The sequence below is a fragment of the Dasypus novemcinctus genome, chromosome 5 (genome assembly GCF_030445035.2).
Source record: "Dasypus novemcinctus isolate mDasNov1 chromosome 5, mDasNov1.1.hap2, whole genome shotgun sequence".
Classification (NCBI taxonomy): Eukaryota; Metazoa; Chordata; class Mammalia; order Cingulata; family Dasypodidae; genus Dasypus; species Dasypus novemcinctus.
In genome coordinates, this window is record NC_080677.1 from 124,780,015 (window position 1) to 124,806,901 (window position 26,887).

General features: G+C 35.2%; 1 protein-coding gene across 4 annotated transcripts in view; it reads right to left on the reverse strand.

The window, feature by feature from the left end:
- TPK1 (thiamin pyrophosphokinase 1) overlaps positions 1–26,887 on the reverse strand; it is a 293,158-nt gene that overhangs the window by 107,235 nt on the left and 159,036 nt on the right. For all 4 annotated transcript variants that reach the window (XM_004461903.4, XM_058297511.2, XM_058297512.2 and 1 more), the window contains exons 5-6: positions 21,093–21,165; positions 9,354–9,449 (exon numbers count right to left, since the gene is read on the reverse strand). In XM_004461903.4, coding sequence (XP_004461960.1) covers positions 9,354–9,449; positions 21,093–21,165 — 169 coding nt within the window. The remainder of the gene's footprint in view (positions 1–9,353; positions 9,450–21,092; positions 21,166–26,887) is intronic.

Here is a 26,887-nt window from a genome sequence, read left to right on the forward strand (position 1 = left end):
GGCTAGATGCCTCGTCTCCGCCTACCCAAGAAGGGAATCCTCTGCAGGTAGCTGGGATCTCCGTGTATATTTCACAGACGAATCCTCTCTGTTACCTTCCCTCCAAATCGATGTCCAGACACCTCCGGACCAGCAAAAATCCCGAAACAATCCGGTCCCAAAGAGTCTCCAACGCCGCCCAGCCGATTCCCTGCAGAAGACTCTAACAGGGATGTTCACTCAGCCGCCATCTTGCCCCCTCAAGGCTTTGAATCTTTTACACATTTCAAGCCTGGTTATAACTGTGCTGTCTTTCCACATAGTTGTGTTGGGTACGAATATTTACTTAACTGGACTATAGGGTCTCAAACCATACCAATGAGACTCCTGGAGATGGGATATTCCCTCCCTAAACAAAAAGAACAGTGGGATATGTATAAAAATATGTTAATATGTTACTTTTTTCTTCCCATGTAAACATACTAAGTTATGCCAAGAACAAATTTGTACTGTATCAGAAGTGTATATGCAAGGAGAGTTGACAGAATAAAATGCAAACTTATCTCTGCTAATAATTAAAGTTTTTGAAGGGAAGAATCAGGAATATATTTACAAAAGAATAAAATCACTTAAGATTAGGGTGTATTCTGAGGAAATTAGGTTATAAGCTCCCAAAGTTCTGTGGTATCAAGTTCTCTTCATTTTTTATTGGTCAATTTATAATGGGTAGCTATGATACTTTCTGCAGTCCAGTCCTTAGGCTTTACAATTTGGTACAATATAGTTATTATCCCCTTTCCACCTTCTGGGATTAGAGAGCATTTTGATTGCAAATTTTACACTTGGTCATTAACATTGTGGTTCCTACATATGCACTGGACTTTTTATAATGCCAAATGATTATGTTAAACTGATACTGCAGTGATATTAATTACTTAAAGTTTATTTCTTGAAGTGTAATAAGTTTGCTTCAGCTATTACATATATACAAAATAGGTGATCCACCTCCTCACCCTAGGTTTACAACTTACTTATGATTACATAGAAACTGAGTGCAATCTGGAATAAAATCTTTGTTCAATAATAATTTCGCCTTATTGAAATAATTTCCTTTATATGCATGCTTTTAAAAATAGTTATCTTTAGGGCAATTTTATGAAATCCAAAATCTCTAGTAGAAACGGATGATAAAGAGTTAAAAATATAATCAGTATAATTTAAACTCAGATATTCCTATGTCCCTAAAATATTTCAAAATATTTTTATCCAGCTGTGTTCATATTGAGAACTATATACATTCATTATATATGCAGGGGGGAAAGTACATTGTAGATCAAGAAGAAAGGCTTGTATAATCTTAAGTGTACTCTGTGAAGCTAGATGTCAGTATGCCATTTGCTGTTATGGAACAGGATGTTGACCATGGAAAGCTAAGTAGACCTGCTAGTGGGAAAAGCAGAGGGTCATGGTACTTCCAGCTACTAAGAGAGAAGAGTAGAAACTGAATTTTATACGATTTTATCTTTTTGGATATAAGTAGAACTTTCTGAGATATCTATACTCAATTAAGGCAAAGAAGAATGTATTTCTATAGTTTTCTTTCCTAATTTCCTAATTAACTACCACCGAAAATATGCTGATCTGATACATATATCCCTGTGATGAGCAGTAACATCATTTCAGGTTTTAAGTCATGACTTAATAATAATCAAATCATTTCTTAAAAATATAGATGCTATTATCATCAAGGGTAATCACCATAATTATGGATGTAGCTACTACCACATGCAATATATCTTGCTAAGGATACACAGAATAAAAAGGTTTGTAATACAGTAATGAAGTCATTTCAGAAGTTCTATTATAAGGGCATTATTCTTATATAAGTCCTCAAGATATAGTTTCTGATGTATCTGCATCTTCACAGTACTTTGAATTCAGAAATAAAATAATCCTTTCACATAAGGTCAGACTGTCTTCTGCAGAAGGGCATCACACCAACCAAATCTGTAATACTCTGCATTAATAAGAAATTTTATCTGGCAAGCGAGCCATCAAACTGAGATTTCTTGTAAGCAGATAAACTTAACCCTTGCTCAGGGGCCTATAAAAAAAACATGCTTCTCTGGCAGGGATGGACTAGGTTGCCGCAGTCTCTAACGTAGTAAGCTTTTTATACCCATAGCAACATCTCCTGAGTCACTTCAAAGCTCTGGGTTTATTATTTTCTCTTGTTACACAGAACCATAAAAAAGATTGCTGGTTTCTAAGAAGGAGAAAAGAGATGTAAATTCCTCTTTTGAAGGCTTCTCCAAAGTGATCTAGGAAAGTGCCTGCTAGTTCACTTGATGCCCAGAAATCTTTTTCTCCTCCTTGCTTCCTTGTCTGATACTTGGCTGGTAAAGCATTTGTTCCAGAGGCCAAATGTATAAATAGCTATTTTGGCACTCCACAAAGACACTGATATTGGTTATATATTACAAAACAAGGTGTGGATGTGGGTAGACATCCCTGTACATCTGAATGTACATATATATGTGTAAGTGTGTGAACCATGTTGCTTTCCAGAATTTCATAAAAATGATCAATTTAAGCTTACATCACTGTGAGGTAAATATGCATATGGAAGAAGGTAGAAAAATTTGTCAAAAATCTTATAATGTCTCAGTTATAAAGCTGGTGTTGGAATTGTTAAGGTATTGCTTTCATTACTACTTAAAGAAGTTGGCAAGATTTGTTCTTATTAAAAGTTCACAATGGCAATAGCTTATGAGACAATTTAGCTTTCCATGTTTAAAAGTAACTCAGAACTTAGAAAAGAAGCCAGTCCTGGAAGTTATAAAACACCAATTAGTGAAATGAAAAATAAGTGCATGGTATTTCAAATGAATTTAAAAAAGAAGGTATAATATTTCATATAGTAAGATTTTAATCTGTACAATTTCAATTTACCCCTTCTCCTCTACAAAATGAAGAGAAATGTGAAGGTATAGATGATAAAATAATAACATTTTAAAATATCTATTTAGTGCCCAAGTAATAAAGTTAAAAAACTTTCTCCATCATGATTATTAAGATTTATTCCACATGCCAATGATTAAGTCATGATAAATTTGAATTTAAATTGATTATCACTATCTTTGAGGGTGAAGGGATTGGGAGGAGACCAAGAAAGGGACAGAGAAGGGTCTCCAAATTAATACTTGTTTCTAACTTTTATTTTATAAATATTCTTTTGTGTTTAATAAAAAAAAATAAAAATAATACTCTCTTTTTATTTTATTTAAAATAAAATACATTTTAAACTCGACTTCCTAGGTTTTCAGGACCTAGGTGTATCACCTGTTCTATAATATCACTAGTTATTGTTGCATCTCTTCCTACCCTTCCAGAACATTAGCAGAGCATTTTTTTTTAAGCAGAGCATTGTTATGTCTACTTTACATTCACTCCAAGACCATAACACAATAAATTATAAAGGGAGAAATGACTCTTACACAGAGGAAAGCATCTGGTATTTGGAATATAATGTCCAAATCAGTAAAGTTCACTTATAATGGGATTAAGAGATAAGGCAATGGGATATTCTTATTAAATTACAAGAGGCACTTAATAATGTTTATTGCTATTTGGTATAGTGACTATTATTATTTGACCTTTACAGGCAAGTAAACTGAGCCTTAAGGAAATTAAATAGCTTTCTACTTCATGCACCTAAAATGGGTGGCAGGCCTATCCCAAGCATCTGAACACAACCACTAATTACAATGCTTTGGAGACTAATATGCTGAGGTTTAGGGTAATATTATTACTTTTAAAAATAAGCATATTTATTATTATAATCAGTAGGGACAATGGGGATGCTGAAGCATCTGGAAACATGTCCCATCAGAATTAGTATCAGAAATGTTACCAAGAAGATTCCTTCAGAGCAGGGATTAAATTCTACATACCACACATAAGTTTTGCCATAAAGTGTAATTTAAAGCAATGTTTCTGAAAATAAAGACATTCATTAAAATAACAATGGGAAACAAAAGATTTAAAGCAGATATAATTTTAATAAATAGTATATGAACTTTAGTAAAAAGGTGGGTGGGAAGATAGCAAACAAAAGGCTAATAAAATGGCCCAAGTGAGAAATGATAAAGGTCTGAATTATCATGACAGACAGGGAAGGACAAAGTAGATGCAAGAAAGGGATATCTGTAAAATTCTAAGAATCTGTGACCAACTGTTGGGGATGGCAATAATGTATAAAGCTACGTTTAGGGTTCATATTGATGGATGGATGGTAGCACCACTGAGTGAAATAGGAAATATACAAAGAGAAAATAAGATTTAGTTTTAGACACTGAAATGAAATTACTCTGGTCTTCCACTTAAAAGTGGGCTTTGGGTTTCAGGATTAGAAATATATATAAGTTTGGGAGTTAATGACACAGACGTGATAACTGAAGCCCAGGGAAATAAGACTTTAAAATAAAAGGCAAGTATATGACAGAATATCAGCATATAAAGACCCTGGGAGAAAATGAAAGTGGTAAAGGAGAACATAGGAGTTTGACAGGTAAGGAGAGAATACAGGCATAAATGGGATAACTCCTTCTCAAGTCAATTCGATTTAAAACAACAGTAACAACAACAACAACAACAACAACAACAACAACAAATGTATCTACTGCCAGCTCTGTCTTCAATTGAGTCCCATCATACAATGAAATCTAGCCTTTGGGAAACTGGGAGGGTTTAGAAGAGTTGGGCTGCTATAATTTAAATACCATCAAGTCTCTAGAAATTATGTATTACTTTGAGTCATGTTACAGAAATATTCTACCATCCAGTGGTTACAGCATATTTGAAATAGCAAATACACTTTTAAATTTGGAATAACTATATTTACTGAAAAGTTACAAAAATATTTGAGATATACCTCACCCAGTTTTCCCCAAGGTTAACATCATATATAACCATAGTGCATTTTTCAAAACTAAGAGATTAACACTGGTTTTTTACTACTAACTGGAACTCCAGACTTTACCTATTTTACCAGTTCTTCAACTATTTTTATCTATTCCAGGATACAAATCAGGATGGCACATCTGGCATTTAATTGTCATATTTCCTTCAACTCCTCTATTCCTTGACAATTTCTCAATCTTTCCTTGACTTTGAAAATAATGGTCAGGTTATTTTGTAGAATATCCTGCATAGATATCCTATTTCTTTGATGTTTTCTCATGATTAAACTGGAATTAAGGGTTTTGGGGAAGAACTCCACAAGTGTCCTTCACATCCTATCATATAAAGCATCACTTATGCTAACCTTGATCACTTGAGTAAAGTGGAGTCTGCCAGGTTTGTCTACTGTAAAGTGGCTATTTTTCCTTTTCAAGGGAAATTGTAGTTATTGCAATTTAATTTAGATGAGATGAGAATCTTGCTCATCAGTCATTAGACTGGGCTGTACCAAAGACATCAAGGAACTTTAGGAGATACTTCTCAGGATACTATCATAGTTCCTCCTACAGTCTTATAAGGTGGATCTTCTTACACTGTTTGACTGCTTGCACTAAATATTCTAAAACACATAATATTTGCAGATGTATAAAGATAATGTAGCTACTTGAGAAATACCATGCAGGAATTAAATAGAAAGATTATCTAATATTCCTTAATAAAGTCCTAATGGTCAGTAATTAAAGTCCAATTCAGACCAAAAAAAAAAAAAACCACAACATAGAAACTACCCTAATATATACAAATTACAATTGCTAACCTTCATAGTACCTATTCAGCATCCTGCATTATTTGACTAAAAAATGCTTATAAAAAAACATGGTATGAGAGGACTAAAATGTAAGCTTTAATGAATAAAACAAGTATGGGTTTAAACATATAAACATATATATTAAAATTTTTGGAAACTTTTTGCTCAAATTTTTTCTAAAATAAATGGGTTACTGAAGAAACCAATTCCATCACCACACATTAACACGAAATATATCCTAAAAAGATCTATCCTTTTATTCTTAAGGCCTTACAATCTAGATCTCTGTGCATCCTAAAGATTGTTCATCTTACAGTTTTAGAAGTTTAGAGAAATAGCTTTTAAAGTTTTCCACTGAACCTCAGTGTTTAGATCTCAAATGTGTATCACAGCATCAGAAAATACATGTATTCTTTGATGAGCCAGTCATATAGATGGCATCCTGATAACGTGTTTTTCATGACTCAGTTACAAATACACAGTGTGGTATCATGAAAGCAAAGCATTAAATAGTCACATGTATCACAGAATCTTTCCGCAGAAGAATAAAAGTTGAGGGTGATATTTTTTGTACTAAATGAAGGGATTTAAAAAATAGTGGTAACTTACATATATAATGTTATAATATATAATATATATTTAAAAATAGATAGCAGTGATGGTAGCACAACATTATGAATACAATTAGTGACACTGAATTGCAAACTTAAAAATGGTTAAATACAGGAATTTTTACAATTAGTCTCATCTTCTAGACAGTAAACTCCTTTAGGATAAAGGCATACTTAATTCAAATACTATAAAGTTACCTAATACATTACACAGAACAATTCCTCACAATACTGAAAAACAATTGCATTCTACTTATTTTTAATGGAAACAGCATTTTATTTTAGAGTATGAAAGATGTAAAATGAAAACATTTTGATCACAAATTCACATTTATAAATGTAAAAAATATGTGTGTGATAATTTGATAGGATTTATTAGGTGAAGAGAAGTATGATGGATTACATGATGTTCTACTCACAGTTTATATGTAAGGTAAGGTGGAAGCTCACAGATACTGTTTCCCCAGATTTAACTTTTCAGTTTGAATAATAGCTACCTCTGAAGGTTTTAACTGTAGGTAACACACTACTCATCCCATTCTACTTCTTAGAATTCTTCAAACTATGTGTCATTACTTAGAACTGCTACACACTCTCTGCATACTCTAGTACTTCTTAAAACTCTCTTCCGCCCTTTGTAATTTATTATGTCTAGTTTCCTCTAAAACTCCTTCCTCTACTGTTGTACTCTCCTATGTGTTATCATGGTACACAAAACACAGTGAACATTCAGGAATACCTTTTATATATATGCAAAGAACTGCTATTAAGTGGTAAACAAGACTAAACTGGTCATAGCTTCATGGGCTATACAGCCAAGCTGTACAATCAAGCAAACAACTAGAATAATTAACAAAATGATTAAAACTACCCAGAGTGTCCTAAAGGAGAAATAAAGTGTAGGCGGGAAATGCAGAGCAGCAGAACCAAACCTAAATTTGTGATTTGGGAAAGTCTTCCCTAAGGAAGTCATATATTCTCTGGCATGCATGGCTCTGGGAAGTTATTTTAGGCAGAGGTGACAAAATGTGCAAAAACAACTGAAGGGAGGAGAGAGGAGGAACAAGGCATATTTTAGGAACAAGATGTCCCATGAGATTGGAGTGGTGCCAGATGAGAGTGAAGAATGAGTTGGGCCCCAAATGTGTGCAGGGGATCCTGCAGCAGCCATGGAGATGCACCATTCCAAGAAAGAACTTGCTGTTCGGCTATGAGGAGGATAGTTAATTGTCACCCCCCAGCAGCAACCCTTCAGGATCCACAACAGCATTCAATTGTATCCACACTCTTCCAGGACAGCCTCTGAGCCATCACTTTCCTCCTGGGCAGCCTGTGACTAAGCACAATGGACACCCAATGTAGGAGTCTTCTAATATACCATGTCCAATCCACTGGATAGACAAGATCTTTCAGATCTGTTTCATAGATCATCCACACCTACCTAAACTCCTCCCCATGGAATGAAGATTTCTCTGGATCTTGGGTCTTGAGTTAGAGGTTATTTGTTTTGAGGTTCTACTGTATTGTAGCTATTATCAATTACAGGAAATGACAGTCACATAATAGCATTTTCAGCTTTTAATCATTTCAGTAGAGGTGCTGGGAAAATTGAAATACAGTTTGAATATTTACAATTTTTCTCCTAAGAAACTCAAAACCAGTTATAGCTGGATGAAGTAAATAACTCTCAATTGGCTGATTTCTGTTCTCATGAAAAAAATATTTGATTTTAGTAATTTATTGCTGGATATAGCACAACACATTTGGTATAGCTCAACAAAGGTATCAGAGAGATGTGAAAAGTTTCACTAAATTATTTTTGTTGAGTTTGAAGACTGAGTTACTTGCCAATTATAAGAGCTAACAAGGCTTTTCTTCAAAGGGAGAATATACTACCTTGACTTAGTAAATATATGCTAGAATAAATCTTTGATAAACTTTTGCTGGGGCTGCATCTCTAATACATATCCCCCTTGCCAATTCTGTGTCTTAGCTTTGTAGTTTGAATATATGAGCCATATAGATTGAAAACAGTCTTGGCTCAAGTCAATTAGGATATTTTCATCCTAGTTTACCAAAACCTAGAGTAGACTAACAGAGAGATGACTTCTCCTTTTGTCCCTCTTTTAATGTGGAGGGGTAAAAAGTTGCTGCAGGTAGCCTTTGGAGATTCACTTGTATGAAGACTAAGCCTACAGGTAGAGACAAGATAATCAGAAAAACAGTGCATGAAATGTGATAGAGCTGTGTCTAAAGACTGCCCAAGATCACATCATTTTTGAGATCAGGTGGAAATGCATTTCCTGTTTCTTGTACTTTCTAAAGCTTTCTAAGGTACAAAGCCATTTCCCTACTTTCTCTAGTTTAAAATTATACATTTGATCATAATTAATGTAGTGCCTCTACCAGAAAAAAGTGTTTCAGGTTTAATTTTAATTTTTTTTCTAATTGTGTAGTACCATTTCAACAAGTACTTAAAAAATAAACTATAGAGTATATTAAGTAATGTAATTAAACATTTGGGTGCTAGATGAAAATCATAACTGAATACCTTAACAGAATACATAAATGGAAAGTAATGGATTCTTCTCTGCTTTAAAAATATAAGATGATGACATTTTGTTTACATAAGAGTTTGCAATAAAGATCCAAGGGCCAAATCTAGGCCATATTTGTTTGCTTTGCTCACCAATATTTAAGCACACATGTACACATTCAGTTCTGCATCGCAGCACAACTGAAAAGTAGCTAAGCCAAGAGTGGGCTCTCCTGTTTTATCTTACACATAGTACAGTTCACTCATTTTGTAACCTAATAACAGAAGGTATTAGAATTTGTTACCTTTGATTAAGTGTTTTGGCAGATGAGCCAGATTTACTCCATATTAAAAAAAAAGTTTGATAATAATAAATATTTCAAATGAGTAAAATATGATCTTCCACATCCTTGATAATAGTAAAACTTTTTAACCACCAAATATGTTTATATCTTACCTCAAGGTTTTTTTCTTCTATCTTCTTTTGGAGCTCTAGAAGGCACTTAGTAAAATCAGTATAGTTTTGATCAGGAGTTGAAATCAGCTCACATCCCTATGTATTGGGGAAAAAAAGGTAAGAATAAGTAATCATTAGAATCACTGTCATTATCTTTTTAAATATTTTACATAACAGGACATCTCAAGAAAGGAATTGGAATGTTACAATAATGGGTTGACTAAGAGAATCATTTAACCCAAGAAAAGTACAGAGCATAGCAGTTTAATGATCTTTAAAAATCACTGATGCAATTATATTTAATATTAACATAAGGACTTTGGTATAAATATTATAAATTATATTGACAGTGAAATTACATGAAATTAAAATGATGCTATTTCTAAAGAAGTTTGAAGCAGACATTATATGCATATTTACATGAATGGAAAAATATTAACACTTACTTAACTAATGAAAAAACTTTAAGGAAAATCAAGTTAGCCATACTATAGCATTCCTTCACAGAACCTCTGCCACATATCCTCCTCCCATCCTATGTGAAAAGAAGCATGAAGGCTGTGTAAATATGTCTTTTGGATTATCCTTTGTCATGAAGTAAATTTATAAGTTCCCTTCCTTCTCCACAACAGATACCTTACCTAGTGGAAAACAGTGAAATATATTTATAAATATAAATCTACAAAAGAACCAGCTTGTTGGCACCAGTAAACTTAGATTGCAAAAGAAACCATATGTTTAAATTGATGCCTTTTCATATCATGTTTTACAGAGGCAAAGGTATGTAACACCACAGCATTATGGGAGTTAAAACTTCTTAATTCACAAATAAAACAATTCTGGTTTCTGACAAACAGCTGAGTAAGGGGAACCTAAATATAATATAGTACATAAAGTTGCCAGTCAAAGAGTTTTCAAGGATACAAAACACCTATACTGCCTCTTAATTTATTGTAAGAATCATTCTCAGTAGATTTAAAGGTTCTTTTACTTCAAGGTCCCTCTATGGGTGTCAAGCTCAAAGTGTGCTTTATTCATTTATGTCTGTTCTACAATATAGTGACCAATGAAAAAAATTACTTTCCAGGCATTCAAAAATAGATTATGTTCTAAAAGAGGTATATGTCATATTTACAAGATCGTTGAAGTATATTTTCCTGACCCTAAAAGAACATTGAAATTTACAGTAATCACCAAGCAAGGTCATAAAAATTTGACTCATCACAGGCCAATGATACTAAAAAGAAAATAAGATATAAGCATATAACAGATCATGCAGGAATATTATCAAGACTGAAGAGATTAGATTGACAAAAAACCAAAAACCAATAGATTGAAAGCTTCCCTAAGGACAGAAACTATGTTTCATTAATGATTCTGATTGCTACTAGTGGCTGGCAGCATGAACACATAGTATGTATTCAGTAAGTACTTGAAACTATTCTTGAGGTGTAAATAAATATACCGCCAGGGAGCAGATGTAGCTCAGTGATTGAACGCCTGCTTCCCATATTCCAGAATATGGGATTCACTCCCTTGTACCTCCTAAGAAAACAAACAAAAATATACTACCACAGGGGTAGCACAGCCTAGCATCTTGCTTCTAAAGGAGAGCAAATTAAAATTAATGCTGACTGAATGCACACACGTTAACATATATGGCAATGGAAAATTGTCTTCCTTTTTGAAATGCTGAAAATAGAATAAAATAACTTACAAAAAAGGAAAGAAATAAAATGCAAATAGAAACAGCCGTACAATAGATGTCCTACAACTTCTGCGACACTTGTTACGTGCAATTATGGCTAAATAAATCTTTGATAAAGAAGAATGAAAAAGAAAGCAAGCAGGGAAGCGGCCTTAGGAAGAGGGCGCGCTACCATCACGCAAATCCCTGAGGCCGCCTCCGTGGAGCAGAGGAAGGAAACGGAAGACAAAGTTACTAGTGCAGAGAAAGCTGAAGAAGCAAATCTAAAAGTAAGGTATCCTCATCTGGGACAAAATCCTGGAGGTTCATATTTCTTACGAAAATGATTACAGGAAGGACAAACATAGTTTGATTTTAGGGATTATAACATAGCTAAAGCAAAAATAAAGAAAAAGCAACTTCCTACTGCTGTTCAGATAAGACCGAGGTCACTGGTGACCACATTCCCACTCCACAGGACCGTCCTCAGACACACAGCAAGCTGACTAGCTGCGTAAAAAGGCTGAACGGCATGAACCTGCTAATCCCCAATATTTCTCCTTAATATGTTCCTTGGCTTTTTGTTTCCTTTCAGGCACTGAGACATTTGAGACTGACAGCTTTGCACGTAGTGGTGTGTGCTCCTCTTGTCAGGGAATATACAAGTTTTGATTAGTTTAACAGTACACTGATGAAAAGGACATGTTAGAACAACATAAAGTAATCTACTTGAAAATAATTGTATGTATTATCTAAACTCCTAGTATAATGCTAGTTCCAACAAGTTTTACAGATTTAATGTTTTGGATTTTTCTCATTTCATCCTAATTAAAGCATTGTATGTTACCCTTATTTAATATAACCTCTACTGTTCTAATTTCTTTTGGATTTTGTGAAACAAAAGTTTAAGACCACAAGTTGGGAGAAAGATCACATATTTCAAACACAGTCAAATAGACTGGGCTCTGAAAGCCTTGTATCCCTGTGCTTGAACTTGAAGGGACATAAACTTGTTCCAGCTTTAACAACAGAGTTTTACTTGGGCACTATTTACCCATTCTGGTGTAACTTATGTGCGTCTAGTGCTTACAAGCTGCCATTGACGCTAGTATTCTTCATCAGTTCCGTAGTGTTAGAATACTTTTGTTATTGAAGATGTGACTGGAATGTGAATGAAGTGCGCATGCGCATCAACTGCTGAATTCACTTTTGTGGAAACCACTCAAAAAAAACAAAGTACATGGTAATATTTCAATCTGCCAATATCAAAAGGTAAATCAACCTGAAATCAACAATCATCACAGAATCCACATAGATTCACAGGAAAATTTACAGATAAAGAGTACCTCCTATTCGGTCCCACTGCTTCATTTTGCAGTTAAAAAAAAATAAAAACAGAGATGTAAATTGACTTGCTGATAAATGGACAACTAGGTAGTAATTAGCAGCAATTCTAGGACTAGAAATCCTATTTCTTTACTCTCATTAAGTGGGAACAAATTCCTAGATATTTTATAGAAAAAATATCAAATATCTCTAGAGTTAGTTTGACAAGAATGATACAAAAAAGGCTACCTGAAACATGAGCAAAGCTTCAGTAATGTCCTACTTTACCTACCACTTGAGACGGACACATAAGAAAAGCTAAATTAGGAGAGATAGTACCAACACTGAAAAATTCAGATTGCATCTAAACCAAGAATTTCCACAAGCACCGACTGAAGTGTCACACATATACCCACAGATTTTTTGATTAAATGATTTTAATTGTTGGATTAGAATGAATTCACCAGAAGTGGAAATAGCAGCTTTCAAAAGGCAGCACTTAGGATAGAAGCCTACAAAACAAACTATTATCCTATTTGCAATAACTAGGCCTATGACTAGGTAAAGATGTTTTCACCGTTTTAAAGAGATAAGAGAGGAGACATACATAAAGATGAGAAATGACTAAGATCCTGCAGACAAAGAACAATGTAGAAATGCTATAAGGTACATAATAATATACAATTTCATGGAGTAATAACTAGATCACTATGAAGAATTTCACTATCCAAGGACCTAGAAGATATTAAAAGTTATGAGATTTGGCCAATTATTTCAACAATGGCAATGGAGAGATACTGGTATGGGATACCAATGACAAGTGATATATGGCTGACAGGGAGCTGTACAGAACATATGTCCAGGGTGCATGGCAATGATTGGATATACTCATAGTGGCAACAATTAAAAACCACAGCAGGGGGGGTACTGGGTTTCTGGCCAGTGGTGCTCTGTCGTGGTCCCCAGGGGAACAGCGACAGTCTCCCAGGTACAGCGGAGGGGACCGGGAGGGAGTGAGGGTTCAACAGTGAGCCCCTGATGCTAATGATTATGTTTGTGAGCTGATAAACCTAAAATAAGAACAAGGCATAGAGCAACATTGTGCCTGGGAATTTCCTCCTGTCAGCCTTCATGTTACTCAAATGTGGCCAGTCTCGAAGCCAAACTCAGCATGTAAATGCAATGCCTTCCCTCCAGCGTGGGACATGACACCCGGGGATGAGCCTCCCTGGCAACGAGGGACCACTATCAAATACCAACTGATGATGCAACTGGAAAAGGACCTTATATGGAAGATTCAATGCGGATCAGCAGAATATCCATGTCTACATAAAATAACATGACTTTAAAATGCTGTTTGACCTAAAGTAAGGGGGAAATGGAAAGGAGAAATGAGTTTATATGGCTACGAGTTTCTAAAAAAGAGTCTGGAGGCTGGCAGAAGGATTGCCCTCATGCACAACTGAGCAGAGTCAGAGAGACAGATAAAGCAGATACAACCCCCAGATATTGGTTCCTATGAAGGCTAAAGAGACCCATGAGAGTTATGGTCATGGCCGATGGGGTTGACTACCAGGGCAGATGGCCCCTCTTTGGAAATGGTGTTTATGTGTGAGGAATCTGGACTCAGATGGGATCTCCCTTCATAAGACTTTCATGCTAATGTGCTAGAGGTGCAGTTAACGTTAGGGTTTAAGATAGATTTAGGGGATTTGAATCTCTGGACCGACAATGTGATAACCAGGTCCTGAGCCTCAACAGACTCCAGCACCTACAATCTGATTTATTGGACTTACCACACTCAGCTAAGATGGAGTTGAAGAAGGACAATCACCACACCATGGAGCCTAGAGTGATTACAACCGAAAATGGGAGGATTGCATCCAGCATCCATGTGGAATCTGAGCCTCCTCTTGACATAGAGGTGCAATGGACACTACCAATCCAATGTCCACAAAGAAGAGGTGGCATTGGATTGGGAAAAGTGGACATGGTGGACGATGGGTGTGGGGAAAGGCAGGAAGAGATGAGAGGTGGAGGCGTCTTTGGGTCATGGAGCTGCCCTGGATGGTACCTCAGAGGTAATCACCGGACATTGTAAATCCTCACAGGGCCCACTGGATGGAATGGAGGCGAGTATGGACCATGATGTGGACCATTGTCTATGAGGTGCAGAGGTGCCCAAAGATGTACTTACCAAATCCGATGGATATGTCATGACGATGGGAACGAGTGTTGTTGGGGGGGGAGAGGGGGGTGGGGGGGGTGGAGTTGAATGGGACCTCACATATATATTTTTAATGTAATATTATTACAAAGTCAATAAAAAAATATAAAAAAATAAAAAAATAAAAAAAAGTAAAAAAAAAAAAGAAACATATCATTTTCTAATGAAGAGTTTCTAATATTAGCTGCTAAAAATATACACATATTTTCCCAAAGCATACAACACTATAAAACATGTTAAACTAGACTTAAGATGCCAGGGGGTTGAGTGGAAACATTCATTTCAACTATTTATTTTCTTTGATTTTTCTCAGTTGCCTGAAATGTATTTCTTTAAGGAAACAAAGTTTTATTTTATGAGTCAGAAGGTGACTCTAATCTCATATTATACTTTTTCTTCTGTATTTTTGTCACTACAGAAATTCAAATAGTTAAATTTTAATAATGAGTTATGAATATACTACTTTTTCAAGCTGGATTTTTATTTTACTATTACATTTTATTTAAATATTTATTTAATATCACATTATTAATCTTTCATTATACTAGAATTAAAAAGGAAAAGACTTGGATTGACTACATGAGTCAATATCAATGTTATTCTGATTTTGTTTTAACCTAAAACCATAATCCTCATGGTCCCCATCAATCCCCATTCCACCCCTTCCAAGACATACAGGCAAAAAAAGGAAAAACAGGAAAAAAAATTGGACAAGTTAGAACTACTTTTAAAATTATCTTCCAGTGTGTACAATCAAGTGTCTTCCTTGTCAAGTCTTTCTCATTCCATAACACAAAATGAGGGAAAGACACATATCAATTTAATTATAGATGGATTGCTAGAGCCTGATCAACTATTTTTAGGGATGTACTGTGTGTTTACTGCTTTATTAAATACAACTGCTTCCATATAAAATACAAAGAACATGTGAGTGTCTGTGTTGTTTGGAGGTGGGGGGTGAGGTGGTTTGGGAGTGTATGTGTCAGAGAAAGAGAAAGGTTCCTTTTCTTCCTCTCCACATATTGAGAAATTCCTAGCAATCTTTTGCCACTATCCAGTAATTGTTTTGATGGAAGTCAGTCTTCTATTCATCCCTAATTTATTCATTCTCAAATTTATCAGATAGGTGAGAGGTCTGCCAAGAACTAGACCACACTCTAGGCGTACAGGACAAAGGCTGCCCCTCACTCCCTCTTCTCACTGATGTGCAGGGACTGAGCTCTCTTATGCTTCCTGTTCCACATGGCAACCAATCCTGAGGCAGGCCTATAGATCCATCTCTGTCTCAGCTCAGCTCTGATGATAGTCTCTGTTCTTATGGAAATTAGATTAATGAGGCAGAAATTGGCTTTCCAGGTGACTGGCTTCGTTCTTCAGAGGATTCAGACTTTTAAACTATAGAACTATGAAATAATACATTTCTGTTTTAACGCACCTACTTTCTGATACTTTGCTATGGTAATCTTAAGAAACTAAGCAATTTTTATTTCAAAGTCTGAACATATTGAGGAGACTTTGGTAACTGTCAGCATTGGGAGTGGGATGAATGATAGCAACCAAACAAAATGATTATTTTTTTATCTACAGCAAAATCAATCTGTTCTGTAGGAAATGAAATGGAGGAAAAGTATACCATATGGTTAAAAGCACAGATTAGCGGGATATATCCTTTAGTAGGTATCTGTCAAAGATTAATAAGGTCTATTAATTAAGATAGCTATTATCCTACAATTAATATAACTCTCTTTTTTTCATAGGTTCAGATCCAGGCTGTGCTACTTACAATGGTTGTCACCTTAGGCAAACTTACCTAAGTTCTGTCATTTCAGTCTCCTATTCTGTAAAATGCAGAAAATCATAGTATCTACTTTATATGTTTGCATATGGATTAAATGAGTTTATATAAAGCAATCAGAATTATCCTCATTAGATAGGGTTATATCCTTATTACCCATAGTATTCTACATGGCTCAGCTTCATAATGGAAACACTGAATATTTAACATATCAAAATTCTAATTAATTGGGATAAAAGAGAGGACTAGAAAGAATACATGTGTAGTACAGACAACAGGGTGTAGCAGGGTACAGGGGTCATAGGCAGCAGATCATAGATAGTGCTTAAAATTAAAGAAAAAATAAACACCAATGTTAGAATGACATTTAAATACATGGAGGTGATATCAAAAAGTATCAGATAAAAAAATAAACAAATTTCCCTTTGGAAGACATAAATGGGAAGGGAAATGCTTTCTCAAGAAGCATTTCAGCACTATGTACATCTTTAAACAGTAAATATAAATACATTTTAAAAGTTAAATGAAAAAAAGATGGTATGATATTCTTCTTGGTGGTTAAGAATGGAAGTGAGCATGCACTGGCAAGGAAAAAAGGGCCAAGAAGAAAGCTGGTGGAACCCTAACACCCAGCAGGTAAGAGGTCAACTCCCATTCTCCGGTTCTTCAGGCCTGAATGATGATGATGGGCCAGCCCTGTCCTGAAACAAGGAGTATCTTCAACTGCAAGCAAAACAATTCCATGGCTCTATGTCCCTTCTCAGCCTGAAGCAGTCAGGGTGGACATCGTCCCAAATTCCTCAAGATTGAGGGATGAACAAAAATAAGGGGAGAGTATAATTGCTGACTAAAGCAGATTTATTGTTATTGGAATTTTTATCTGATAAGTGAATAATTTGTAACAATGATATTAAAAAAAAAATTCCAGACAAACTTAGCTATTGTCAAGAAGAGCATGAACTAATTACAGGTTCTGAAAAGGACTTCACTCAATCATTGGATGCACATATTTGTTATCACCAGTATTCGCCTTGAACTCAGTAAGTGTGGCTACATGAGATAGTAAATGGTCTGTTTTATTGTATTAGAAAAGATATTTCAGAACCAAATATTACCTATGCGGATATATGCTCTTTGGTTGTTTTATTAAAAGTAAGAGTATTTTAGAGAAAAAGAAAGAAAAAATGAAGCAGTGAAAAAAGCCACTGATTGATATAGTAGAAAGAAAATCTATTTTGTGTTTAGGACCTAAGCTTCTGTCTAACATAGTGAGTGAATAAAAAAGGCTCTGTTCCAATAAAACAAACTTGAATTTCATATACTTTTCATTTGTCATGGAATATTCCTTTTTAAATTTTTTTTAACATTTAAAAATATAAAAGCATTCAAAGCTTTCCTGTAGCACAACAAGCAGTGTCAGTGCTTAATGACAACTAAAAGAAATTATTAGGAGGCAATGGGTGCCAATAATCAGCCTAATTTCCAAAGACCAATGAAAAAGCCATTAGACTGTCATCCCTGATACTTAATTTACTGTTTGCCGATAATTTAACTAATGGAGGTTAATGAGTTTTATTTTTAATACACATAAACCTATTAGGTTATATTATGCTGACTCCTCTAAAACTCTATAATAGAAAATCCTTAGAAAAAATTCACAACACATCAATTTCTCTCTCTGTTCCCCTCTCTTCCTTTCTTCTCTTCCAGGGAAGCAGCTGCCATAGAATGAGCAACTTATGAAAAGGCACATGTGGGAGGAACTGAAATCTCCAAACAATATAACCAGTGAGAAACTGAGCCTGTCAACAAACACCTGAGGGACGCGGAAGAGAACTCTCTAGCTCCAATTGAGTCTTAGGAAGACAGAAGCCTGGATTATAACCTGGTAAAACACCTCCAGCCAGCACCACCTCGTTAATCTGTTCTCATCTTCTTTACCTTGAGAACCTGTGTGGGATAATTGTTGTGGTTCTAAATTGCTACATTTTAGAATAATTTGTTACAATAGACAACCAATACAGATGATTTGAAAGATGAGATATTCTGTTTATATGCTTACACATCAAGTATGTTATATATTTAGCAAACCAATTTAAAATTCTGCATAGTTATGTAAATCTAGAGAGTTAAATAAATTTCTGTCAAAAAAAAAGTCAACTGGTTTTTCTATATGAATAAACATTAGCTACACAATCCACTTTATGGTTTTAAGATTTTAATATGCCTTTAGCGTTTTCAATGTCTTGTTTATTTTATATCTTCACCAGACTCCCAGTTTTGGTTTCACTGAAAACCCACACCAGGTTTCGGGGGTGGGTTAAGTGTCTTTTAGGTGGCATTAACTTCCTTTTATTTGTAAAAGAGCAGTTTATAGTCTGCTATAACAGCTTATATGAATTGTATGTAATGCTGCATTAACTTGTCATTATCATTATTAAAACTTGCTATACAAAGCATATTACCTGTGCTGTTTGGGAACAAACTCTGAGTTCGAAATCAGTGAGTTCACGTTTTCTACATGAAAAAAACTGGATTGCACTATACTCCCACTTAGAATTATGTAATTTAAGAATTAGATTCAACTAAATCTCAGTTTATTCTATAAATTAGCTTTTGTTATGTAAGAGAAAAAGTTTCTTTATCTCTGACACCTACTTCACTACATTCGAAAATTTAAAAGCTGGCTCCCCCTTAGCCTTGACTTGTTGTTTTCCCCATTCTGGACAGGGATTATTCAATTGGCGCTTCCAGTGTTGGCAAGCCAGGAATATTAAGAAGAAGAGGAAAGGAGTGACATCTGGCCAGATCTTCAATTTGTTTCTAAATTTGCTTGTTCCTGCCTCTCCCGCTGTTTCTTAGGCTCCCGAAAATATGATTAATAGCTATACATTTGTAAAACTCTGTGATGTAAGCAAGACTGAGGTCTTTCCATCCAAACAAGGTTGAGATATGGAGTTAATGAGAAGTGAGACTATGGGGAATAAGTAGGAATTTGCCAATGTTAAAGTAATTAAGCATGAATATCAAACACTGACTTGGGAACACTCTTTGCTGATGAAAATGTGATCAGTCAGTTGGTGGGCAGATGGAATGTACCCAGAATTGCACTAAATACCAGAACCAGACTTTTCATATCATAACAGTCAAAACAGTACTATTATTTGGGGTTTTTTTTCCCTCCCCTTTTTTTCCTCCTTTCCTTCCTTCCTTTAAAAAAAACCTTCCTCATTTTTTTAAAATTCATCTCTTCTCTCCAAAAGCCTTATAAGGATTTTTAAATTTTGTGATTTTAGTTTTAAAATATTATTTGCTGGTACTAATTTAGAATAATGAAAATGATAGGGTTGTAGCTCAAAGAATTGCTGATTGTTGTAAAAACTCTGTCTTCTAAAGCCACTAATACATTAAGTATTAATTACTCTAATACATTCCTGTCATGTCTCAATTAGATGATTTATATATCCTAAAGCCATAAAGATTTCTGGAAAATTTGCATAACAATAGTAAAATATGAACACCTTAATAACCTGTAGGTTATTATTATTAATTTGAAGTTGCAATGAATAGTTTTATTCAGAACAGATATAGTCTCAAGAAAATTAAATATTAAGGAAAAAACTAAGGATCAGACAACTATGCACTTTTACAAATATTAATTTTCAAAAATGTTTCAGTAGTTTACAAAGGAAAAAAAATTTTAACACCTTAAATGTATATCGATTGGGAATCAGTCAAGTAAAATATACTACATTTATTAAAAAGAATTTAAATTATGAAATTAGCTAAGAAAAATATACAATAACTACTAAGGATGTGGGCAATGTACAATGAAATATAAGATCATTTAAAATAATGCATGATTAGAAAAAGGACTTATTAATGTTTATCTGAGGGTGATGGAATTTCTAAGATTGTGCATTCCCTTGCCATCTAAATTTCCATTTTGAACATGTGTAGAAGTTTGATATTATTTATGAATTCCAAAAAAAGGATATTTTCTGTTCTCTTGATTGTATTAGATTCACCTGAGGTGTCTTTGATTAAATTATGTTAAGATTACAGCTTTGATTCAACCACATCATTAGGATATGCAGGGTTGGGTCCCTGCCCCCTTAGTGGGGTAATAAAACAGACTCTCACACAGAAGTAGATACACAGAGAAGAGCACACACAGAGAAGAACAGAGAGGAAAAGAGACAGCTCTACAGACACAGTAGAGGTACTGGGAAGAGGGATGAGCCTGATAGTTTGCGGCTGAAGAGAATAGAGAAGCTGAGAAGTTCTATACCTTATGCCAGCCTGCTTCTGAGACTGGAAGAAGCTGGGACCAAGGAGCCCTAAGAAGCAGAAGGAAGGTTGAACCCTCACAGATGTCACCCGCCACTTTGCATCAACATGTGGCAAATGATTGTCGGTGAGAAAGTATCTCTTATGGTACCTTGAGTTGGACTCTTTAGGGCCTTGTGACTGTACGCTTCTACCCCAAATAAATAACCTTTATAAAAACCAACAGATTTCTGGTACTTTGCATTAGCACCCCTTTCAGCTAACTAATACAACATATATTACAATTTTTACTAAAAAAAAACACTATGAAAAATTGGTTTCTCAATACCTAACTATACATCAAGAAACCAGAAAGAACACAGGAAAAACAATCATATGAGAAAGTTCTTGAATATAAAAGTGCTTATGATTTACCTTACTAGTGTAGTATTCTTTGACTTCAGGCCTAATGGAATCAAAATCTCCATTGATGAATTCGGGCAAAAAGCTGAAAGAAATAATTTCAAGTAAGTCAACTAATTAAGACTATATATTTGTTAAACTTTAAAACTGTGATCATAAATTTAAAAATTATAAAACTCAGAACAAGAACTAATGTTCTAAGGAGAAAGAAAACATGAGTTGCTTTTTAGAGCATATGGGACATCTTATTATTTATACTTGATTTCAATGTAGTATGACTGAAGGGAAATCACCCAAAAAACATGTCATATATTTTCAAATATGCTAAAATAGTTTATCTTCTGAGATAAAGACCCTAAGGGAAAGCTCATCATCTTGGACATATTACCTTCCACATATATACAAAACTTTACTTGTGCCCTCACGCAAGTTCAGACCTTTTAACAGATTTGATAGAGCAAATGATCATTAGAATTTGGCATTCTGTAAATAGCAGAAGTCAATTCAAAGACAATTTCTCAAAATCCTACCGACCTATTTCTACAAATAGGAAGTCTTCTAGATAGGTTTGAAAAACAATGAAGATCATGGTTACTAACTATAAGGAGGGATTCTCAAATGTGGACCTTTCTAATCTCTTCTCTTCTGTTTATGTTTTCTGGAACTCATTTCAAAAAGCTCACCTTACTCCATATATGTACGATATTACTATTTTTACATAAAATATCTACATGACCTGGTAGAATTTCTTTCCACTTAAAATACCTAACTGTGGAGATATAAAACTTCCCTGGATTTCTCAGTGTTTCTGCAAAAAGCCCTACCCTTCTGAGACTCAGAAATATGATAAGAAATATTTGCTTTTACTTCCCCCAGAAATATGTCATCCTTCATATATCATGAGAATTACATCTATTGCCATTTGTCTAGTTAATTGTTCTGATTAAAAAGAATAATAAAACCTCTGTTATATTTTCCCAATAGGGCCAATCTGTTACACAATGGACCAAAGTAAAGGGAGACTGTTAGCTTCCTAGGTATTACATTTCAAAAGGGAAGAAGTCCCAAGAACTTAGAGACATCTCTAGGTCATGAAAGCCAAGACACAAGGGGCTATCTGGCTGCTGGAGGATTTTTATTGACACATCAAAGGATTGGGTTTAGGATTCAGGCCCAGTAGGTTTCTAAGAAAACCTTTTCAGGAGGGCAGGGGGAAAACTGCCACCTTTTCCTTAAAAAGCAGAGGAAAAAAATCATATTTCCTCTTATCTCATACCTCATCTATGGAGTATAAAATTACTAGTGTAGGATAACTGACCTACACCTCATTGTATCGACCATGGATTAAGACTTAGGGCAGGAGGCGGACTTGGCCCAGTGGTTAGGGCGTCCGTCTACCACATGGGAGGTCCGCGGTTCAAACCCCGGGCCTCCTTGACCCGTGTGCAGCTGGCCCATGCGCAGTGCTGATGCATGCAAGGAGTGCCCTGCCACGCAGGGGTATCCACCCGCGTAAGGGAGCCCCAGGCGCAAGGAGTGCGCCCCATAAGGAGAGCTGCCCAGTGTGAAAGAAAGTGCAGCCTGCCCAGGAATGGCACCGCACACACGGAGAGCTGACACAACAAGATGACACAACCAAAAAGAAACAGATTCCTGTGCTGCTGACAACAACAGAAGCAGATAGAGAAGATGACACAGCAAATAGATACAGAGGACAGACAACCGGGGCGGGAGCGGGGGCAAAGGGGAGAGAAATAAATAAATCTTAAAAAAAAAAAAAGACTTAGGGCAAAGGGGATCAAGTTTATTAGAAATCTGTCTGTGACAGAGAACATCTCATATGCACATTTAGGATAAAATTAATAAAGATGAATATAAAAAAGCCAATTCTAACCCTGTCCCTTTGAGCATTCTTTTCAGATTCTAAACTCAATTGGAAATTTTATTTCTTAGCTCACAATAGTAATAACAGTCTTCCTAAACCTAAATGGTAAGAGAAGGTTCCAAGACAAAGATTTGTTATAAATAAACAGCTTAGTTTGGATGAGATTTTTTGCATAAACATATTCATTACACAAATATTCACATGTGAAAGAGACCATATTTTTAACAAGGCAAGCACAATTAAGAGTAAATGGAAGTATCTATGTTTTTAGACCACTTTGACTTCAACATCTTTCTTCTCAAAGTTTTCCTGCTACCATATTTATTACTTTTTGTGGACTTTTTTAGGCTTACTTTGGTAAATAGCTTATATCTCTCATTTTTACTGAAATGCATTATTAATTACTTTTCTTTTCCCCCCATTGTATAAATAAAATCATTTTTAAATTTCTTTAAAATCTCCTAACCCACCGTTCAAATACACACACAATTCATACACATATGGATCATAAAATATTAGTGATGTAAGGGATAAAAGGAATTATTCTTCCAATACAGCTATTAACCTGTGTGAGGAACTGACATCTAAGCAGTCAAGAGATTTTCGTCTTTAAGGTCAGTGTGGTAGTTTGAAGCTGTATGTACCCCCAGAAAAATATGTTCTTAAATCTAATTCCTTCCTGTGGGTGTAAACCTATTGTAATTAGGACCTTTTGATGAGGTCACTTCAGCTACAATTAAAAACATCTCACTTTTTCTAAGGCACCCGTTGCTATGGCACCAGTTTTCTTAAGAGGCACTTATTGGAGATGACACTTCACAGATGTAGAGAAGCTATGTTATGATATAAATGACAGTTTATATAGGAAGATTATTTTCAGAACTCTTTGGGGACTGATTTATACATAGGAACTGACTATGGTATATGGTTTCTGAAGCCACTGATTACATTTATACCTGCTGTTGACATAAATCACATCAATACACCTCTTCTTGTTATTTTCAGTAACCAAGAGGACTAATCTACTGGTACTAAAGATGCAGACAATTCTATGGGCACTAACTTGTTAGTACTAAAAGGGCTCCACAGATGGCACAGACACCTCTGAAAAAGGCTCAGAGCAATTAATGAGCTAAAGATAATCACATGTAATAATCAAGAGGGAGGTTGACATATTTAGAAAATATGCCTAGACATGAATGCAAATATTATTCTTCACAAGACATCTCTTGATATCACCGAGGGAGGACCGGTTGAAAAAAAGCTTTCATGTTCCCAAGGAAGACGCGATAAAACATCTATAGCACTAAATCTCTTACTTCCATTTAATTTTAAGCAATTTCTGTAGATTTTATGTTCTATCAGACTGCATGTTCTTTGAAACAGGATCTGTCTCTGATCTTGGCATTCCCCAAGGACCCAAGCACATACATGCACACCCTGCTGGTGCCAGGTCTCCACAAATGGCACAGGATGCTAGAGTGATTGTCAAGCTTCGTATCAGGGCAGTGCTTTGCATATTGTACTCAATAAATGTTGTGCAAATAAATATTTCTTCTGGCTCTTAACAATAGGTTCTGTGTGATTCAGTTTAGGCAAAATATAGTAAGTCAATAAATGCAGCTAGTGATAAATGCTATTATGGTCAATAAGGGACTGTCTGCTCCTCTCAAATTTCCGAAGCTAAGCATAACAAACTGCCCAGCTAAAAACCTTCTGCTAGTATAGTGTTTTTAATCCACACAACTTTTGGTGGCAGGAACTGAAACCTTAAGAAAACAACTAAAAAGCATTAAAGACATACAGTATTCTGTCAAGATACTTCATTTTCTATCCTCGTAGATTTCTGCTAGTACTCTATTCCTTCTACCCATTCGATATCACTATCTTGAAGGATCTCCTCTCACAGACACTAAAAGACAAGGACTACACCTTAGGTTGTTCTAAACCAGCACTTAATAAAGATCTCTTACTATAGGGATCCTAAAGAATGCAATCAGGTGATAGAAGCTTAGGTACAGGTCATCTTGAAATCATAGAATCATTAGATGACGACTATAATAAAATTATTAACTATAGTAGGGAAAATAATGGAGATATCAAAGACAAGGGGTTACTTTCCTTCAAACAGAACGTATATCAATAGTTTATTGAAATGGAAATAAAATCAAATAGGAAAATAAAAGACACACAAGAAATGACATCAAAGAAAAGGAATTTAAATATAAAGTCTTTGGACTTCTTCTCTGTCTGCACTTACTGGGTTATTTCACCAGGTCTCAGGGCCTTGAATGCTCACTATATACTGATGATTCTCAAGTTGTTTTTTTATCTTCCTTGAACTCAAGACTCAAAATTTATCAACCTACTCAATACTTAATGTCTAGGAAACATTAAAGCTCACAGGTATCACCGTGATTCCCTGCTCTTTCCCCCAACACTGTTCCTCTTATAGCCTTCTCAACTTCAGCAACTGAAAAGTTAATTTTTCCAATTGTTCCAGCCAAAATCCTTGAAGTCATCCTAGTTTCTTCTTTCTTGTGCTCCTAACTGATCTGTCAGCAAGTTCTGAAGGCTTGAAATATATTTCAACATATTTAAATATATATAAGTATATATTAAATATATATTATATAAATATATTTAAATATATTTCAAAATATATTCTGAATTTTGCTTTCTTACCATTTTCCATGCATCACTCTAATAAGTTAGATCGTATCACTCTTGTGCTACAAACATTCCCATCTCACTCAGAGGAAGTCATTAGTATTTACTAGAGAGTATTTATTTATAAATACTACTATTTATATTAGTACAAAGTACAAAGACCCCCTATGGTGCACCATCACTTACCCTTCTGATTTCTCTCTTAATAATTTCCCTGATTCTGTCAAGGGTGGTTGGAAAAAAATAGCCATAATTATTTCCCTCTCTCTATCCTATCTCTTTATAATGTCATTTTCAAGATTCTTCCATTAAAAGATGCGGTAGAAGTTTCATATTATCAGTGAATTCCAAAAAGAAATATTGAATTATATTTGTAAACTGGTCTTTTTCTCTGGGCATATTAGATTATATTGGATTCACAGGTTTACTTGGTTAAGTAATTATGTAAACCTCTTGTGCCAGTAGGGCATTGAGTTCCCACCCTTTGGTGTGTGGGAACTCACAGAGTTAAGGGTTTTTAATGTTGGAGTTTTGATGTTGGAGTTTGATGCTGAAGCTGTAGCTCCAGGGAGAGAGACAGAGCCGTTCGCCTGATAGTCTACAGCTGACCTTGTGGAGAAAACAGGAGCTGAGCCCAGAGAAACCCAGGAAGCCTGAACCCTCACAGATGTCTGCAGCCATCTTGCTCCAACACGTGAAAATAGATTTTGGTGAGAGAAGTAACATATTTTAAGGCCTGCTATCTGTAAGCTCCTACCCCAAATAAATACCCTTTATGAAAACCAACCAATTTCTGGTATTTTGCATCAGCACCCCTTTGGCTGACTAATACAGATGCTAATAAAGAATCAATTTCTTATCTGTGAATTTGGTTTAGTCTTTGTCTTTCTTTAACAAGTGCAGAGGAAGTGGTCACATGCCAGTTCCTTGGGAACATTTCACTACTGCTAGGCAAGCTTGATGGAGGATGACAGTGTTGCCCCCTTTTATAGATAACAAATCCCCAACATGCGAGGGCTCACTCTACATGCTATTGACACATGAGTAAGCCCAGAAACCTAGTCAACTGTCATGAGCAATTATCTTTGTTATTTAAAGCCAATAAGATTTGGGGTCATTTGTTATGTGGCAAAAGTTATCTGATAGCATTCTTATCTCTCAAATCCTCTGTACAGGTATTTCTTCTTCCTAGCCAAATGGATCACTCTCACTGACTGCTGGTCATCTTCAGAAGTTTTCTTCTCCTTAACCC